At 50.1% G+C, this 17,369-nt stretch overlaps 6 protein-coding genes across 6 annotated transcripts; 1 reads left to right on the top strand and 5 right to left on the bottom strand.

Annotated features, from left to right (window-relative positions):
* Positions 1–892: 892 nt before the first annotated feature.
* Positions 893–2,836, bottom strand: rlmA (SRF-type transcription factor RlmA; the record flags this gene model as incomplete). Its single annotated transcript, XM_056629397.1, has 3 exons — positions 893–2,485; positions 2,552–2,708; positions 2,781–2,836. The coding sequence occupies 3 exons, from the start codon at positions 2,834–2,836 to the stop codon at positions 893–895; spliced, it is 1,806 nt and encodes a 601-aa protein (XP_056488699.1).
* Positions 2,837–5,107: 2,271 nt separating this feature from the next.
* On the top strand, positions 5,108–8,609 carry N7509_004759 (DUF1708 domain-containing protein; the record flags this gene model as incomplete). The annotated part of the gene is made up of 7 exons (XM_056629396.1): positions 5,108–5,297; positions 5,405–5,562; positions 5,658–5,751; positions 5,813–6,938; positions 7,004–7,425; positions 7,550–8,491; positions 8,545–8,609. 7 exons carry the CDS (start codon positions 5,108–5,110, stop codon positions 8,607–8,609), a joined length of 2,997 nt encoding a protein of 998 aa, XP_056488698.1.
* A 1,023-nt stretch (positions 8,610–9,632) lies between these two features.
* Positions 9,633–10,493, bottom strand: N7509_004758 (ThiJ/PfpI family protein; the record flags this gene model as incomplete). The annotated part of the gene is made up of 3 exons (XM_056629395.1): positions 9,633–10,024; positions 10,094–10,325; positions 10,416–10,493. The coding sequence occupies 3 exons, from the start codon at positions 10,491–10,493 to the stop codon at positions 9,633–9,635; spliced, it is 702 nt and encodes a 233-aa protein (XP_056488697.1).
* Positions 10,494–10,977: 484 nt separating this feature from the next.
* Positions 10,978–11,267, bottom strand: N7509_004757 (uncharacterized protein; the record flags this gene model as incomplete). Its single annotated transcript, XM_056629394.1, has 2 exons — positions 10,978–11,023; positions 11,083–11,267. The coding sequence occupies 2 exons, from the start codon at positions 11,265–11,267 to the stop codon at positions 10,978–10,980; spliced, it is 231 nt and encodes a 76-aa protein (XP_056488696.1).
* Positions 11,268–13,035: 1,768 nt separating this feature from the next.
* N7509_004756 (OSTA/TMEM184 family protein) lies at positions 13,036–14,553 on the bottom strand (the record flags this gene model as incomplete). Its single annotated transcript, XM_056629393.1, has 6 exons — positions 13,036–13,485; positions 13,549–13,698; positions 13,757–13,882; positions 13,947–14,199; positions 14,273–14,420; positions 14,481–14,553. 6 exons carry the CDS (start codon positions 14,551–14,553, stop codon positions 13,036–13,038), a joined length of 1,200 nt encoding a protein of 399 aa, XP_056488695.1.
* A 706-nt stretch (positions 14,554–15,259) lies between these two features.
* On the bottom strand, positions 15,260–17,359 carry N7509_004755 (putative sucrose transporter; the record flags this gene model as incomplete). The annotated part of the gene is made up of 7 exons (XM_056629392.1): positions 15,260–16,277; positions 16,335–16,524; positions 16,579–16,650; positions 16,709–16,775; positions 16,834–17,078; positions 17,163–17,188; positions 17,262–17,359. 7 exons carry the CDS (start codon positions 17,357–17,359, stop codon positions 15,260–15,262), a joined length of 1,716 nt encoding a protein of 571 aa, XP_056488694.1.
* Between the last annotated feature and the right edge of the window lie 10 nt (positions 17,360–17,369).

Here is a 17,369-nt window from a genome sequence, read left to right as displayed (position 1 = left end):
AAGGGGTAAGTTTTCAAGACATTTTTGCCTATGACGCTTTATATACAACGCTCGGCTCTCGGCTTTTGATCGCCCCACTTCCTGCATTCCAATCACCGAATACACTTGTCCTGCGGGGAACAATGCTAGCACCAGCAGCAGCGAGATGCTTCTGCTGGTGAACTTGGCTTGGATGAGATAACTGGCAAGGTTCTATGTATTATTTCCTGCGGGGCAATGCGAGGTCCGTGGTTTTCAAGGTTGTTGGACTGATTGATTGGCTGAAACAATGCCATTCTAGACACAAGCGAGGACGTGGTAGCCCTGGGAAGTTGAGATGTGGTGTAACATGCCACCTGGGCAGTGCTCTGAAGCAGTGCATCGCAACTAGGATGGACCATTGGTCGGTTATTACAAGGGACCTTCAACATTAGTACAGTTTACATTTGAAACTTGTATGGCAGAAAACTTGACATTGCTGTCCATAATAACAAGGTCTGTATATACACCGTCCAAAACGTGCAGAATTAACGCCCGGCCCGATTCGATAAACATGAAAACTTGAATACACAATAACATAAGGGAACAAATAAAAGGAGATAATCTGGAAAGGAAAGAAATAGATGACTGATCCGGTGTACCAATCGAAGGAAACCATAGAACACAGAATATCATCAGAAGAAAAAGATTTCAAGGAAAGAAATTGAGAAATGGTATAGAACTGGGGTATAAAGAGCAAAAAGACCCTGAACTCAACCAGATAGGGAAAAAAGGATTCAAGAGATAGAACCGTCGTGGGCGGGACTAGATCTCGGGATATCAAACCAGGATATCAAAACATAGGGTGAAATCATCCAGATGTACAAGGGAACTTGACGTGTGAACGCGAAGCTAATCGAGCTCTCGGTAGTGTTTATGTTTTTGGTTTTTTGCTCGCCCCTTCCTCCGTGGACCCAGTATCAGGGCTCTTGCGCTTTTTGTCCTGTTCATCTTGGCTGACGAAACTAGGACCGCTTTGCACCGCTGGAGTTGGGAAACTGAGAGGACTGGGAAGCAAGTTGGAATCCGGGCCCGATCTGCCGAGACCCCATTCGGAGAAAAAGCTGGATGGCGAAGGAAGGAGATGATCTGACATGTATCGACTGGGGAGGGCGGAGAGAGGTGTCTCAATGTTGTTCGAATTGCTTCCGTTGTTATTTGTGGCGCCTCTGTTGCCGTAGGTATTACCCTGCGAGGCAGCGACTGGAGGCGGGGGTCGAGCAAATGGATTGGGAGGTCCCTGAGCGCCAGCGCTGAGTATTGCCCCTGCCGAAGGTGATGGAGGCGGTAATACTACGCCTGTCCCGGGGTTGTCCTTGGCGGGGGTCCCAGTATTATTCCCAGCGGAATCCCGGGAAGATGACCCCGCGGTTGCACTTCCCTGATCCGAATGCTCGCTTGGAATCTGGACCTTTAATTGGGGCCTTTTCGACGTGAGCGCACCACTGTTAGTTCGCGACGGGGGCTTGATATCTGGCGCCGAGGACATGGTTGATGGACGCGGGGGTTCTGATACTGCGCCTATCGGGGGAATAGACGGAGGCTTTAGGTTGGGTGAATTTTCCTGAGAGGTCTCTATTTTTTGCTCCCGTCGCGGAGACTCATACATTGGGGCTCCTCCAAAATGTCGAGCAAGCATGGATCCACGATCATCAATGGGTGTGAAGATGCTGCGAGATTTAGACAAAGATTTTGATTGAGGCGGACTGTGCTCCGCTTTCAGTCCACCAGATGGAGCATCCTGTGAGCTCTCAGAAACCGGCACTGTGCGTTCCTGTTGGTTTTCTGGTGCATATGTTGGTGGTATCGATGCCCGGCCTTGCTCCGGTATAAATGCTTGGGGGACCTGTTGAACCGGTGCATGAGATACTGGTGGCATCCCCATGGGCTGTGGCGCTACAGCATGTGGATGTTGGAATTGCTGGGGACCTTGATGAGGCTGCATCTGCTGAGGCGGCATGCCGTGCTGAGGGGGAAGGCCATGTGGGTGATGAATCGTCTGAGGCGGTGTCCCCTGCGGACCCGGTGGAGGATGACCGTATCCTGGATATTGACCAGGGCGTGGCTGGCCCATTGCCGAATGGATATTTGGATTATACATGGAGGGGTTGGGCATGTATGCAAAGCCATTTTGGGGAGCAGGGGGAGGTGGCGGGGTTCCATGTTGATGCGGACCCAGATTGGAGCTAACACGGCGAATATGGTTTCTTGATGAAGGGCGCGAGAGACTTTGTGACTGGGGCGTGCCATGTCGCGGCGGCAGTCCGTTGGGGATTGGAGGAGAGGCGGAGGGAGCGTGGTTGACGTGCTGGAAACCCGTCTGGTGAAGATGTGGCGGAACGGCGGCGTGACTTTGCTGAACTGCCTGGAGATCCTCTGGCGCCGGGGTCATCTCATCCTCTTCATCGTCATCGTCGCGCTTACCCGCGAAATCTTCGGGGCCTTTGTGTTCGTGGGGAGGGCCGTACTGAAAAAGATAAGATGTCAGCCGATGCAGCTATGCGCCCGGATGGGCGAGGCCGGATATACTCACGTATTGATAGCGGGCGAGGGCCTCTGGCATGTCAGACGAGGAGTACTCGTACAACTTCTTGTTCTGAGCAAAGATAATCACGGCAACATCGACGGAACAAAGGACAGCGAGTTCATGCGCCTTCTTGAAGAGACCACCCTTTCGCTTTAAAAATGTGCTAGATGGGGCCAGTTAGCAAATATGATCTTGATAATTGTCGAAGATGGGCAGAGCGACAAGGGAAACATACACGGAGCGATTGCGGTCATCCTTGATCGCTTTGATCTCAATCTTTCTGCGACCCATGATGAGGTATTACGGGCGCACGAAAGGCGCGCCGAGGGGTGTAAGCGAGGAAGAAACGAATGGCCTCAACAGCACTTTTCGCGTTTTTGACCAAAGTGAGCGACTCGGAGGTGAAATCGAGTCCCGGGAAGCAATCAGACAAATGCAGGTAAGTGTATATAGATACTTTTGTTTGGCGCGCGGGCGGAGGCGAGACTCGAGAGGAGGCGGCGGTAAAAGGGGACAAAGGGAGAGAGGGAAGGCAAAGGCGGGAGCAGGCCACGCGACCTGAAGACCCGAGAGAGGTAGATCGAGGGGAAAACTGAAGAAAGAGAACCAGAGGGTCGCGATACCGTGGAGAGCGGATATGGATATGGGGGGGGGGGCTGATTGACGGTGCAGAAAAGGTTGATGCTATCTTTAGAATCATTCCATCGAGGTGAAAAACGGGAGATCTGACTAAGCGGGCCCACTTATACTCGAGTGGTGCTAGTACAGTTGTACTACTACTAGCTAGCACAGTGTGATGAGTTATCACACGGTGACTCTGCTCTCTAGCCTTTAGCTGCATATTCTTGGCCTTGGTAATGATATTTGGGAGCATCAGCAGAGTGTAAGCTCTGTAGTACTAGCAGTTGCCTTTAGGGGTACACATTATGATATACCTAGTATACTAGTAGTACTTCAAGTTGGTCAGTTCCTGGTAGTTCTAGTACTAGCAATACAGAGTATGTAGAATCAATAGAGAATTTAAAGTTACTAGGATAAATACATGATATTCAGTATCTTCAAGTTGTTTTCTCTTTCCAATAAGAGGTACGGATACTCCGTACTCGGTACAGCACAGAGTAATATACTCGTACCTCCGTACCTTATTGTCCCCCCTAGTGGGGTTTCCCCCTTTGTTTCCGCGACAGCTCTGCTTCAACTTCCACTATGGACAGTGTTATAGTGTCGACAGGGAAGATGATTACTAGTACTACTAGTAATAGTATTACTACTATTATTCCTGGATAATTTACTGTTTCGACGAAGTCCACAGTAAGCAGGTACCACGTGACCTCCGATAGTATGGGGCATGGCCTGAGCTCGATGGGGCGTGCAGCTAGTACATCGTCGATAGCTCGAGAGTTAATCTATAATCCGATCGGAGATTGGCGATCGATAGAGTAGGTACTGTACTGTACTGCACTAGATACTACTATACTACTAGTAGAGTAGCATATGATATATTCCAATAGAATGTAGTGTAGTGTAGTGTAGAGCGTAGCACTACTATCCTTATACTAGTAGTTAAGGTAGTGTACTAGTATACCAAGTGTATACTGATAGCAGTATAGCATCACCTGTACTACTAGTACTACTGGTATATACTAGCTACTGTCAGTCATATGTAGTAGCATTAGATAGCTACTACTAGTAGTATCGATTGCTAGTACTGTACTATTACTAGGGTAACTCACTCTAGGCTGCAGTACTAGGAGTATCTCCTCCGTACACGAGATGATGATCGCCCGCATCATCCACTCCGCACACACAACTGTTTACTTTGCACATCCGGAGTAATTGGACTCTGGCTACACTGGCTACTGGCTACACACTACACACTACAGTATTATAATCATAATACTAGCAGTACTATTACTATCAATTACTATCTACTACGACTATATCTATATCTATATCTATAACTTTCGCTATCCCCCTCTGTGGGTTCTAGACCCGGTTAGTGCCAACCTTTCCTTTCCGTTACCCCTGAGATTCGACTCCATCACCAGGGACCGTTTTCTGTCGTCCTTTTTTTCCTTTGCCTTTTGCGACCTGTCGACCTTTACCCCATCTTCCTCCCCTTTTCATTTCTTTTCGTTTCTCCCCCGTCCTTCGTTTCTCATTCCTCTGGTTGACTCCAGACTGCGCCCTCCCTTAACACTTCCCGCCCATTCGCCCATTCACGCCCAACAGGGGACCCTTTCCTTACCTTCAAGTTTTCGCCCAAGCCTGCTCCGGGGCTGCAGGTCATCCCGGATCTTTTTGGAACTTCTACTTCCCTCCTTCGCTTCTCAATTCATTATTCTTACCTGGTCCGTCTTTCCCCCGTCTCCAGCCCGCAGACCACTCCGGGAACTTTCCGCATGATTTGAAGCTGTTTGACTAAACTCCACCCCAGAACAGCAAAAAAAAAGGCAAATCAACAAAACCCTGCGCCGTCGCGACAGCGGAGATCGCCCTGTCCGGACAACCGCACCAGGCCAAAGTCAAAGTCCAAAAAACTCAATTCGAACCGACCCGAAGATGCCCTTCTTCTCACGCGTCTTCCGGGGCAAAGACTCCAGTGCCACCAAGAAACAATCGAAGCCCACCGCTACCGCCGACCCAACCCCCGCGAGACCCAAATGGACCGACGCCTGGCAACGCACTGAGATCGCCCCCGAGGAGGTGGCCGACCTTGTCAGAGGCTGTTCGCAGGAGTTGAAGGCGCGAGGTGGGCATTCCCATTCCAACCATGTGGTTGTGCTACCCCGGCCACCACGCGCATTGCCATTGCCATTGCCATTACCATCATTCCCGGATTGCTGATCATTCGTCCAGCTCTCGATGTTCCCTTCCTCCTTCTACCTTTTCGCCCGACCTCCGACCCCAGCGCCGCCCGCACCTTCATTCGCAACTACTTCAACCAGTCCTTCGAGAGAGGGGCACCCGTTGCTGGAGATGGCCTGATGCAGGAGCTCCGGCTCTATGAGCCTATGGTGAGAAACATACTCCGGTCGTGGATAGATTGGCATGGTCAATCTAGTCCAATGGATCAGATACGGCAGATGGCTGACATTGGTCTCTTCAATAGGTGCTTTGCAGTGTCTTGAAATGGTGTTGGAGCAGATTGCCCGGAGGTATCGTGACATGGGACGCCTACGAACTGTTCAAGGTTGGCGAACAAGGTACAACCCCTCGGGGAATCGCAGAGTCATAGCGGAAAACGAATGCTCTGACACAAACTAGATTCGGACCACGCCCTCGACGCCTTCTCCACCTTCATTCCCCTGAGTGTCGACTCCGATGCCCGCACTAGCATTATCAACGACTTCTTCGACCTTCTTGCTGCCATTGCGGCGCACGGCAAATCCAACGGTCTAGGAGGCCGCAAGCTTTCCCGCTATGCTGGATGGTGGGCCTTCGAGCACAGTGATACCGGTGGTGGCTTCGAGGCCTCCTACAAAAATTGGGCTGCGTATGGATTTCTCCTTGAACTCCCCCCTTCCATGTATAGCTCACTAACCCGAGTAGTGCTGCCGATGCCACGAGCCATCTCTTCTTCGCTTATCTCCGTTCGCTTACCCCGGAGCTCAAACGCGGCGTCGCGGGCATTACCTCGCTCCCCATTTCCTTGCAGTCGCTTGTGCAGGCAACCGAATACCCCCCCACGAACACCGACTCTGCTGCAAGTCACAACAACCAAGGTTGTCATGATTGTCGACACCGTCTCTCCCACTCCTTTCTCGCTGCTCCGTCGTGCCAAGAACTTCGAATATCGCGACGAACACTGGCATTTACAGGAATTTTCCAATTATGACGACCCTGTAAAGGCATTGACTGACGAGTGTCTGCGTGTTTTGGGATGCATCTCTTCCACGAATCAGTCTAGTGTCTCCAGCTCGAAGCAATCCACTAGCCTTCGCGACGCATCCTGGTCGAGATTTGAGGATATCGGATTTGGCGGTGCCATTGACTCTGACCCCGAAGATGAGGATCACAAGGCCCCAGCTCCACCCAAGAGCGAGCCGGCTGCTAGCCTGAGGACCTCGCCTCGGTCCCAAGGTGGTGACCTTGGACGTCCCACAACCCCATCCTGGGCAGACTTCATGTCGTCTGGCTTCGCGGATGAGGGAAACCTGAAACAAAATGTGACACCCTTGCTGCTAACTCCGGACAAGATGCTTCCTCCAATTGCTGCCACTCGTGGCATGAGCTCCCAGTCCCACAAACGCAATTTAGACGCCGAACCCGCTTTGGAACCGGCTGAGTTGGCCAGCATCAATACTTTCGATCTGGATGACTCGTTCTGGTGGGTGTGGATCACCAGTCTGTCTGGCGATGAGCCTCTTGCCCGCAAGGCTGTCTTCGGCCGGTGCGCACTGCTAGAGACCGTCATTCGGGGGGGCTAAGTGGCTGGTCCTGGAAGAGCAGGTGAAGGGGTGCCGCACCAGAGCCCGAGGCAGGCGCGCAATTCGTTGAGAAGAAGAGCTTCTTCAGCTTTGGCAGCCGTAAGGGCACGAAGCTAAACCGCCGCAAGTCATCGGCCAAGAAGGTTTCCCCGATTGAGGAGTCGTATAAACGTGTCAACAACCAAGCTCCTCAGAGCAAGTCCAGTATTGGTCCTGATCAACACAAGCGCATTCAGGCTGCTGCTGCCGCCCTCCAGAGGAAGCACCGCGAGGAGGCTGAAGCTAAAGATACCAATGTTAATTTTGGCCGGGATAACTTCTCCACCAAAACCAACTCCGTTTTGACGCTTCAGCCGGGTATTGTCAATGAAGCTTCCTCGGCCATGAAGTGGACCAAAAATTATGACAAGAACGCCTACCGTACCGCCTACCTGAGTGACAGCCGTGCTGGTACTGGTGCTGTCTCTGGAAATGGCGAACCTATTGAGGCTGCCGACACTATCGAGCCCGCCGCTGAGCCCGCAACAGAGGACTCTATCACACCCCCCGCTGCTCTTCCTCCCATGACTTCCAGGAATGGCCCCCCCTCCTCCTCCTAAGGACCCTGCCGCCGTGGCAACGCCTCTCCCGCCCTCTCCGGAGCCGGCCAAGAAGATCTTGGAAGAGCCAACCCCACAGCCTGAGAAGAAGGGTAATGCGAAGACTGTCGTCATCGAGGACCCCGTCGAGTCACAACCCAAGCAGTCATTGGACGAGTCGAACAAGAAGTTGAAGAAGAAGACCGGTAACAATGGGTTCAAGAATATGTTCGGCACCAGCAAGAAGAAGACGACCGAGCAGCCTGCCATGAAGAGCACCGGTGCCAAGGAGATCTCTTCTGTTGCTGCTGCCCGCGCTGCCCTTGAGGCCAAGGCTGCCGCTGCTCAGGAGTACAGTGCGCCCTCCCCTCCCAAGCCTGCCGTGAAGAAGAAGCCCGTTCCAGAGAAGCCCAGCACCCCCGTGGCTGCTGCACCGGCAGTACCTGCCCCGGCGCCGGAGAAGCCATACACTCCTCGGCAGGCTCCTGAGTCTCCCGAACAGCCTCGTGTCCCCATCTCCCCTGCCAACACTGCTGGCAGCGGTCCTCCCCAGACCCGCCATGCTGTCGAGTACGATGCCCTCTCTCGGGTTGATACGAACGAGCGCAACGCCGCCGACCAAGAGTTCTCCAAGTTCGATCAGGGTCCTCTTCTAGAGCAACCTGCCTTTGTCCCTGATACCCCGGCCACACCGACTGGCCCAGTTCACTCCGAGCTCCCTCAGACCCCAACCAACGGCCACGAGGAAAAGTCCCAACACGCCCCTACTCAGGCTGAGGTCATGGCTGCTGAAGAGGACCGCTGGGCGCAGATCCGCAAGAATGCCGCCGAGCGTCAAGCTGCCGAAGCTACAGACTCTGCCCGTCCTAGTGAGGAGCCCGAGGCACGCGTCAGCCAGTCTGAGCGCTCTGACGAGGGCGATACCAGCGGCGAAGAGAGTAAGCGAACCTTGCTACAACAAACTTAATAACAAATTGCTAATCATTCCCAGCTATCGAGTCGCGTGTCGCACGCATCAAGGCCCGCGTTGCCGAATTGACCGGCCAAACCGCCTAATAAATACGCGAAATCCACACTCGCAAAGTCCTTCGCCCTTGTCTATTTTTTAATCTCTTTTTCCTCTTTTCCCTTATGTCTCTACTTCTTCTTCACCCTCGGCTTCCTATTCTTTTTTGCGACGAGTTCTGGGTTGAAAGTACCCCGATATACCCAACTCGCCCCAGCTTCTCTCGCATCACAAACCTATCTCTTCTTTCCGACCACAACACCTCTGTTTTTCGCGTAGCTTGTCGTCTTGAGCCAGTTAAACATCCCCTTTCCACCACCCGCCTACTCCCCCAATCATTGGGACGGACCAGCGGGGACAAACGAAATACTACGATACGATTAACGGAATCTTTTGGTTGCGACATCTATTTACCACTTACGCTTCTTTTCTCTTCGTTTCGCTTCGCTCCGCTCCGTTTTGTGCCCGCCTTGATCCTTTTGATCTTGATCTTTGATCCTTGATACTTGAGCTTGTGCTTATCCTTGGCCGGCTGCAGCAGCTTCCCGTCCGCTCCGTCTCAGATAACCGATATTTCTTTTTCCTTTCCAAACTTACTACCATCTTCTCTGAATCTGGCTTTGAAATCTTTGTTTCTTCTGCTTCTGCTTTGTTGCTCTATTCCCCTTTCGCTTTTTAACCGAGTTCTAGTTCCGGCTCGGTTTTGCAGCTTTCGGCTCGCTACTACCACTTGTGAATCTGAATCTGAATCTGAATTTGAATTTGACTTTGACTTTGAATCTGAATCTTTCGCTTCGGGTTTGCCGGATCCCCATGCATGGCTTGACTAGAATACTGTGCGTAGAAAATCGACGCTTTTGAGTTCGACAGAATCCATTTTTTATACTTGCTTCTTTGAAATCGCAAACTCAAATTTAAACTCGTAAACCATGGAATGAACAACAATCCACAACTCTTTCGTATACTGCTGCCCAGGTGTACATAAGACAAATATTAATCTTACTCATCAGATAGAAGAACCCATCCATTGACAGACCCTGCCTATCTATCACCACCTCCAACTCCAACTCAATTTACAACCCCAAGGCCTTCAACAAAGCCTTGCCCACCCCCTCCGCAGAAGCAGGATTCTGACCCGTAATAAGCACCCCACCAATACCAGCCGTAGTCTCAACAACAGTCTTCTCAGCCCAGGGATCAGCCGCTTTGACAAACTTCCCACCGGAGATCTTATTCAGCTCATCCTCCAGCATGAACGGCATGGCAGCGGATAACTGCGCCTGGTCTTCTTCCACGTTTGAGAATCCGGTTACGGTTTTACCGGCGATTAGTGCTTCGCCGGTTGGTGCCTTTGTGTTTAGGAAGACGCAGGGACCGTGGCAGACTGCTGAGATGGGTTTCTTTGCTGCGGCGAAGGCTTCGATTAAGTCGATGCTTGTGCGGTCAGTTGTTAGGTCGAACATTGCTGTTATGAGGGTTAGTTAGATGTAATGTGTAGGATACATGGTATAGCGGGGTAGGTAGATAGACTTACGGCCGTGACCACCGACGTAGAAGATAGCGTCAAAGTCAGAAGCTTTCATGTCGGATAAGACCTTTGTCTTTTCCCAGAGGGCGGACTGGGTCTTGTGAAATTCGACGGCTTTCTCGTCTCCCTTGAACATCTCGACGGAGGCTGGGTCGAGGGGTGCCTTTCCGCCCTTCGGGGAGGCGATTGTAAGTTCACATTTGTCGTGCAGTTCGTACCATGGGTGAGCGAATTCAGGCTGACATTTTCTGTGTTAGCTAGAGTGTGTGTTTGGGGAACGATCAAGCATCGGCTTCGGCTATAGTGGGGGTTGAGGGCTTTGGCTTACCAAGTACCAGCCGGTGGGCTTGCCAGTGGTAGGCATGGTGTCGACGGAGGTGAGGACGATGAGAACTTTGGGGGCCATTTTGATTGAATTGGATCGAATTGAATCGGTTGAATAGGGTGGGATGTTTTCTGGAGGTGTAATGATCAGAATTGAAAACCCGTGTTCCTTCTCGTAGCTGAGCTGCCCCGCGATATCATTAAAGCGTCATTGCCCGCCCCACTTAGACTTCCACTATGTTACTTAAGACTATTCCAAGGTTCCTCATACAAGTATACTCGGCAGATCCAACCTGAGCTTCATTCCTTTCCAATGGAGATAAAAAAGAAGAGGGCTTTTGAAATTGACAACTGGAACATGAGGCTATTAAACGACGCCAGAAATGGCCGCTTTGCCCCCCTACGAGGTTAATTTAGACGGTGAGCCAGCTATAGGAGTGAAAGTATCGATTCTGCTACCTAGAACCTAGTTTTGAAACAAATCCAAGTCTCAGAATCGAAAAGTGCACATGTTACATGCCAGTGTGGATAGTGTCTACCAGAACCCTCACCACAGCTGGTACATATCACACTCTGCTAGTAGCGACTCGACAGAGCCCACTACTGGCAATACTAGAAGGTATCAGAAACGTCAGTGCTATAGTTTGAAATACCAGATACGAAAGACATACCCAGTTGTCACCTCCAGATTCCCGGACGCAGCTTTTGCCTTCGCAGCAAACGCCCTGGCCGTCACCGGGGACATTTTCACCGATTCTGCAGAGGTCCCCGGGCAATGGCAGGAAGGGAAATCGGGGCAGTTACCAGCGGCCAGAGCCAGGCCGAGGAAAGAGGCGATCAGGATCATGTACTTCATTTTGCTGGGCTGAGGGTGTCAGTGAAAGTGTTTTCCAAGGTTAAAGAGACAAAATGGTGTATACCGGATGGTTGTATTGGAGACAATCCTGGTGAAAGATAGTATTCTTGAGAGATAACTGTTTGATGATGAATTGAGATCCTGGGTGGAATATCAGGCCATATTTATAGCTTTCAAGTTGGGTGCTCTACTGGGAGTTACTGGCAGTACTGAGGGCGACTCAGAATCATCAGGATACCATTTTGTTTGTAGAGAATGAAGATCATCTTGGCAAGACTAGGCAGCCTGGCAATTTGCTGAAGAATTTGGGAGGCCTAATGCTGTACTCTTCAGCATGAAGCACTTGGCGCACTGCCCCAGAGACTTGGACACAAGGCTAGAAGTAAGCACACTTGAAGGATCATGCAGGGTCCCGCGGGGACAGCGCATGATTGAGAGATATATGTGGAGGAGTGAAACAGGTTCGTCACCCATATTCAGATGGTGGTCCTAATTGGCACATCCCCCAAGGCACATCACAACTTGAAGAGTTATCTAGGCCACCCGCTGCATACCACAAGTAATCATTATGTAACGAACGAGCTTTATATGCACCAACGCCTTGGCAGCGTGGCCATGATGGACCCCCACAATAAGTATTACTCAAACCGATTCTGACAATGATTCAAGGCAAATTGGTTACTCGAACCAAATGACTCGGACGAGTTTATTTTCATCAAACCCATATCACTCCAAGAATAGGGTTGCCCTGCTTAATAAAATTGATACTAGCATGAAGTAAGGCCTGTATAGGGCCTAATCAAAGATCATACTATCACTATGAACAGTCGAAAACAAAATCGTCTTCCGCCCTGGTTACTGCTTTTCTTTTCTCAGACCCCACTGCCAAGGGCTTAGCGCAGATCATATATTGATCGGGACATTTACAGCGCTCCATGTCGGCAATCGGCTTCGTAGTAGTTACTGGTTTCAAGAAAAGGATTTGTGGCCTGGGGCACTATCTCAATAAATACCTCAAATATCTATTCCGTTTTCAAATTTTCCTACTAAGGTTCCCAATGACCGATTTGCTATCGAGCGACGCGGGGTATTCTAAGTTGAGTGCCAGGGTAGAAGCAGATTTCCCTATTGACTGTATATCTAATTCAGATTCTCGATGCGATTCAAGGTTATAGAGATATTGACATTTAATAGAAAAGAGACTACTAGTAAATCGTGTGAAGAAAATGGTTGAACTATTGTGGATCCTCCCCCATCCCCCCACGTTGCACAGGAGCCAATACAGCGGCCATTATTCAGGCGTCCCATGAAGGTGGGAAGAATATCATTTCCTCATTTCTATTTTCATTATCCTGGACCTGAGAATTTGCCAGAAATTCTATGTCCACACCTTAATGGCTCAGTGTGGAGAAAAAAAGAACCACCTGGGAATAAGTTCTAATTTTCGCAAATGCGAAGGTCTTTTTCTATAGCTGGGGCAATCTCAAGTTGTTTGAATAACTTCAAGTTGCCCACTGAGAGCATCTATTTACATTCTTATTCAAGTTGGATATTAATTTAACACGCAATTCTTCAAGGTATCGATTACTTGAGTAGTGGTTCCTTGATATCCGTAGAATTGAGTCAAATGATAGGAACCTGTAACATGAAATATTGTGACAGAACGCAAAGGATAAGTATCAGTAAACAGTTGGCTAATTTCATCATGCATCAAAATATAAAGTCTAGAATAGCAGAGCTCCCCGGGCAACGATTATCACACAATCCCTCATGCACCCTGAGGGCTATCATATCTCTCCATCGACGGTTCCATCTGCACTGGCATCTGCTCCTTTACGTGCGCCTTCTGTGCAGCCCGAGCTTCATGGATCATGACATAGGCCTCTCTAACATCCATGAACAATGTCAGTGGACCGAGATAGACGGCCCAAGCATGTATTCCCATCCAGCCACCCTGGTACCGCTTCTTGAATCCATTCATCAATGCCTCGTCATCAACATCGTCGTCGACGGCCTGATATTCCCGAGGTCGCATGGTGCGCGGTGTCTTGTTGGAGATCTCGTAGGGCCGTGTACGGTAGGCGTAAAGCATTAAGAAGGATATCGGGACCATTTGGATACAGATAATCATTGTCGGCAGTCCCATCGCGATATCGACATAGGTCAACGATTTCACTTTCGTGAGGGTCCCTGTTCCGTTGAGGATCAGGAAAATGACCTTGAATCTTGTCAGTACTTCTTTCTTACTCGATTTGTATTCTGTCAGTTGCTGAAGACTTACCTTTTCCAGCAAGATCAATCCGACGACCAATTTGAAGGCAAGAAACTTTGCCAGTGGCTTGTTCTCGGTCATATACCCCCTCATGTGCATGTAGAATTGAATGATCGCGTTGATGGCTACTGACGTCGAAAGCGAGGTAACCACTTGGAGCTGTCGTACATGCTTGTTAGGTCCCGATAATCAGTTATAATGGTGTGACTGTACAGACCCAAACATGAGAATAATGCGGCGCCATACTACTAAGGCAGTATACATGCAGTGCTTGAGTCACTGTCTGGCTGACAGCAGTACCCAATGTAATGAGAGGGTATTGCAACACAGACCACCAAGTCAACTAAATTCAGTCAGCTATCTCTTCACCACCTCCACTGAGATTTCTTTTCAGAAGTGCCACTTACCTTCAAGAAGGCCAGACCATTTCTCTTCTTCTTCGGTTGCCATTGTCTCTTTGTTTCAAGCGAAGAGAAAAATTCCACCTTGCTTTGGTCGGTGGGAGCCATGAAATCGCACAACAGCATGAGGAATGAGTATAAAGCGATACCATTGAACACTTCGGTGTATCCTTGTAGGTAGATGTAGGAGTTTGGAAAGCAGATCGAGACGAAGGATAGGACTTGGTAGGAGGGAAGCAAGTTGCAGATTCGCATAATTCTATGAAAGAAGCTATTAGCATCGGATTCATCGTAACTACTCTGCTCGGCTTTTCGGGGGATTTGAGACTTACTTGAGTTGCTCTTGTGGATTACTCATGCGCATCGCATGACGTCCCATTAGACCGAACATCACGAACAATACAATCGCAGTGCTAATGCCAGACACGATCATGTTGAAATGATAAAATGTGAGGTTTCCGACAAACGGTCCGCCGTCCACTTAGTGGGTGGTTAGTCAAATCCACCATCGTGTCCTGTGTATAGAAGTTTTTGGCTCACATTGTTCGATGCGGTCGGGAAGCTCGCAGCCATGGCTGCCGGCGGCTGCTGCTCTGGGACTTAATGGGCCCATTTTAGTGAAGATATGGATAAAGAAACGCTGAATAATATGATTTAAAACGTAGATGGAGAGAGAAAATAAGGATCAGATGAACAGTGAAGAACGAGACTTAAATACCAACCGCCCATCGGCCTTTGCTATCTCAAATAGCAGAAATAACATCTCAAATAGCCCCCGAAGATCTTGACTTATTATTGTGAAGAGCGCTGCCGATCGCCATCCCCACTCTCCAAAATAAAAGTCTTGGCCAAACTGAATCCCCTTTTCGTTTAGGAGATCAGACCAAGCTCAGCTCTGACACTGCTTGGCCCTAGTTGGCCCCCAATTCCCACTCGACTGCCCCAGGACTAACCAATCCGAGAAGGGACAGTGGTGGGATCGTCATTCCAGGGCTTCGCCACGCGCAAGTGTGCGGAAAATAAGCCTTCGATCAACGTCTGACCGCGGTGGGAAATGTCAATTTGTCAAGAGGGTTGAGAAAAGCCAATGCACGATGATGTTTCAAGTTATCCAATGTCGTTATTAAATTACTATTTCGTCAAGAATTATATATGCACACCCTAATGCCAGAACTCCAAGAGTTTCCCCAGCTTTACAGGAAACATGAAGGACCCTCTATAAACATTGCTAGTATACATCGGGTATAAAGCGCTTTTTTATCATGCCATGGCCGGCTGTCGTGAAGAACACTGAAACACTGTACTGTTCGAGAGAAAAATCATGGGACGTATCTCACTCGTCTGGTTGCCTCAGCTGCGACAAGGGCGCTGATGGCTCCGATGAAGAGACAAATCGAAATGGCGTTAGGTTTGTCCTTGTCCAGGTTCATCCATTGGGTGTCTGATGAGTCGCCGTCTTTGTCGGGGGTGGTACCTGGCTCGAGGAGTGTGAAGACAATCCAGCTGATAAATGTGCCTACAAACTGCGGGAGAGTGGTGTAGACATTCAACACGCCGAGATAGATACCTGCGAGCTCGCCTGTTGATGGGATATTAGATGAGGGGTCTTCCTCGTCTGCGTCGCTGTCAGAGTCGTTGTGATTCAATCGAAGTACCTCCAGCTCGGTGTCTTGTGCACTGGCCCGCATGCTGGCAGAGGTAATCATCGTCACACCCCCAGCGCGTGCAGTCTGGGCAGCCAATCCGGCAGCGTTATTGCCGTTCATGGTTAACTTGTTGATCTCCACGCCCATAAAGGCGAACGGTGCCCAGCCACTGATGGCCCAGGGAATTCCACAAATCGCGACTAGGAAAGTGGCAAACGCGCGCGAGTGGGCCAACGGTGCGAATATCATCGTCGCGGCAAACATAATCTGGGAGATAAACCAGGTCGTCTGAAGATCCGGGCGAACGGCGGTGATTTTCTTCAGAAACCTCGCAACACCTGGGGGCGGTCTGGGCGTGAAACGCGACCGCTTCGTATCGGGCTGCTGCACGCAGAATGGCAGCAACACAGAGCTCAGGAAGGTGATCGAGGAAAATACTGTGAGTGAAAGACTACCAACACGGCCCACCTCGCCCAGCATATCGGTTGATTTCGCTAATTCGTCTTTCGGGACTTCATAGCGAAAGTACGTCTCACCGACCCAGGTGGTGCTATAGAAAAGGAAGGGAAACCATCCAATCCATGCCCAGAACTGGGCCCAGCAAATGGCCTGGATACGCGGCGGAAGCTCCATGGTGGTTTTGAAGAGCTGAGTGATCACCTGAATGGCACCTGCTTTTCCGTCCGAATCTCTGTCATGATGTCAGTGCTGATAGCTTCGAACGTATGTATACTCGATGGGATCCTACCTTGCCGAGATCAACACGCGCTCTTTTACCGAATATGAAGTAACCGACACAGCCAAGATCAAAGACATGGCCGCAATCACGGTCATCTGCTTAAATTGGGTGTCGCCAAGTAGGCTGCCAAAGATGCTGACCGTGTCAACCGCACCGACCACGTAGGCGATGAGTTGTCCAATAGCACACATTCTTCCAGCTAATGCAAGTGTCAGATCTCTTCAAAGCCGAGCACAAAATTCAGATGACATACCCCAGGCAGAACCGGCTTGCTGTAAAGGAATCGGCAAGGTGTCCACGATTAGACTGCGACAGCACGCTTGAACTGATAGCAGTTGGCAGTTAGCAGGGAGAATCCAATGGTGGAATGCGGGTAGACGCACCAACGTTAATAGAGAAGTCCACGGCGTAGATACTGGAGACTGCCAAAGCAATAGTGACGTTCTTGGCCTAGTCATAACGGTCAGCAACGATGCAATACAGCAAGTTCGAGAGATGGCAAGCACACCTTTTCCGGTTCCGTGACAAACATGGCTACTATCTCAGCAGTCCAGCCCAGCACGATCAAACAGAAGGCCACAACAATTGAGCCAAATATCATAAACGGCCGGCGCCGTCCCCATTTCGACCGTGACCGATCAGCAATAACACCAATCAAAGGCTGGATAATCAATCCCGACAAAGGACCCGCAATCCAAACTAATGAGACCTTGGATTTTGTCAAACCGAGTTGAAGTAGATATGGCGTACAATCTAGTCACAAAAGCGAGTATTAGCAATCGTCCAGCATTCGATGCCAATCCCCAATGCCTCCGTAATGTCCAGGTTCAAGCTTACAGGTCATCTCTGTACCCCAAGTAAACCTATTCACGCCTTGTCAGCCTGTCTATCCCTTCATCCGATCTCAGTGTTCCAGGAGAAAATCCAAATACGCACTGTAGTCCCACCAAGCTGAAGGTCAACAGCGCCATGCGCGTCGACTCCGACTTGCCCTTGATAGAGGGCGTGCCCGCCCATCGTGCAGTTTGCACCATGCCGTGCTAT

This window comes from Penicillium cosmopolitanum, assembly GCF_028827165.1.
Source record: "Penicillium cosmopolitanum strain IBT 29677 chromosome Unknown utg000006l:49.0-5199605.0:1.0-5204138.0, whole genome shotgun sequence".
Taxonomy (NCBI): Eukaryota; Fungi; Ascomycota; class Eurotiomycetes; order Eurotiales; family Aspergillaceae; genus Penicillium; species Penicillium cosmopolitanum.
Note: the sequence above shows the minus strand (reverse complement) of the source record. Positions and strands in the feature narration are given on the sequence as shown.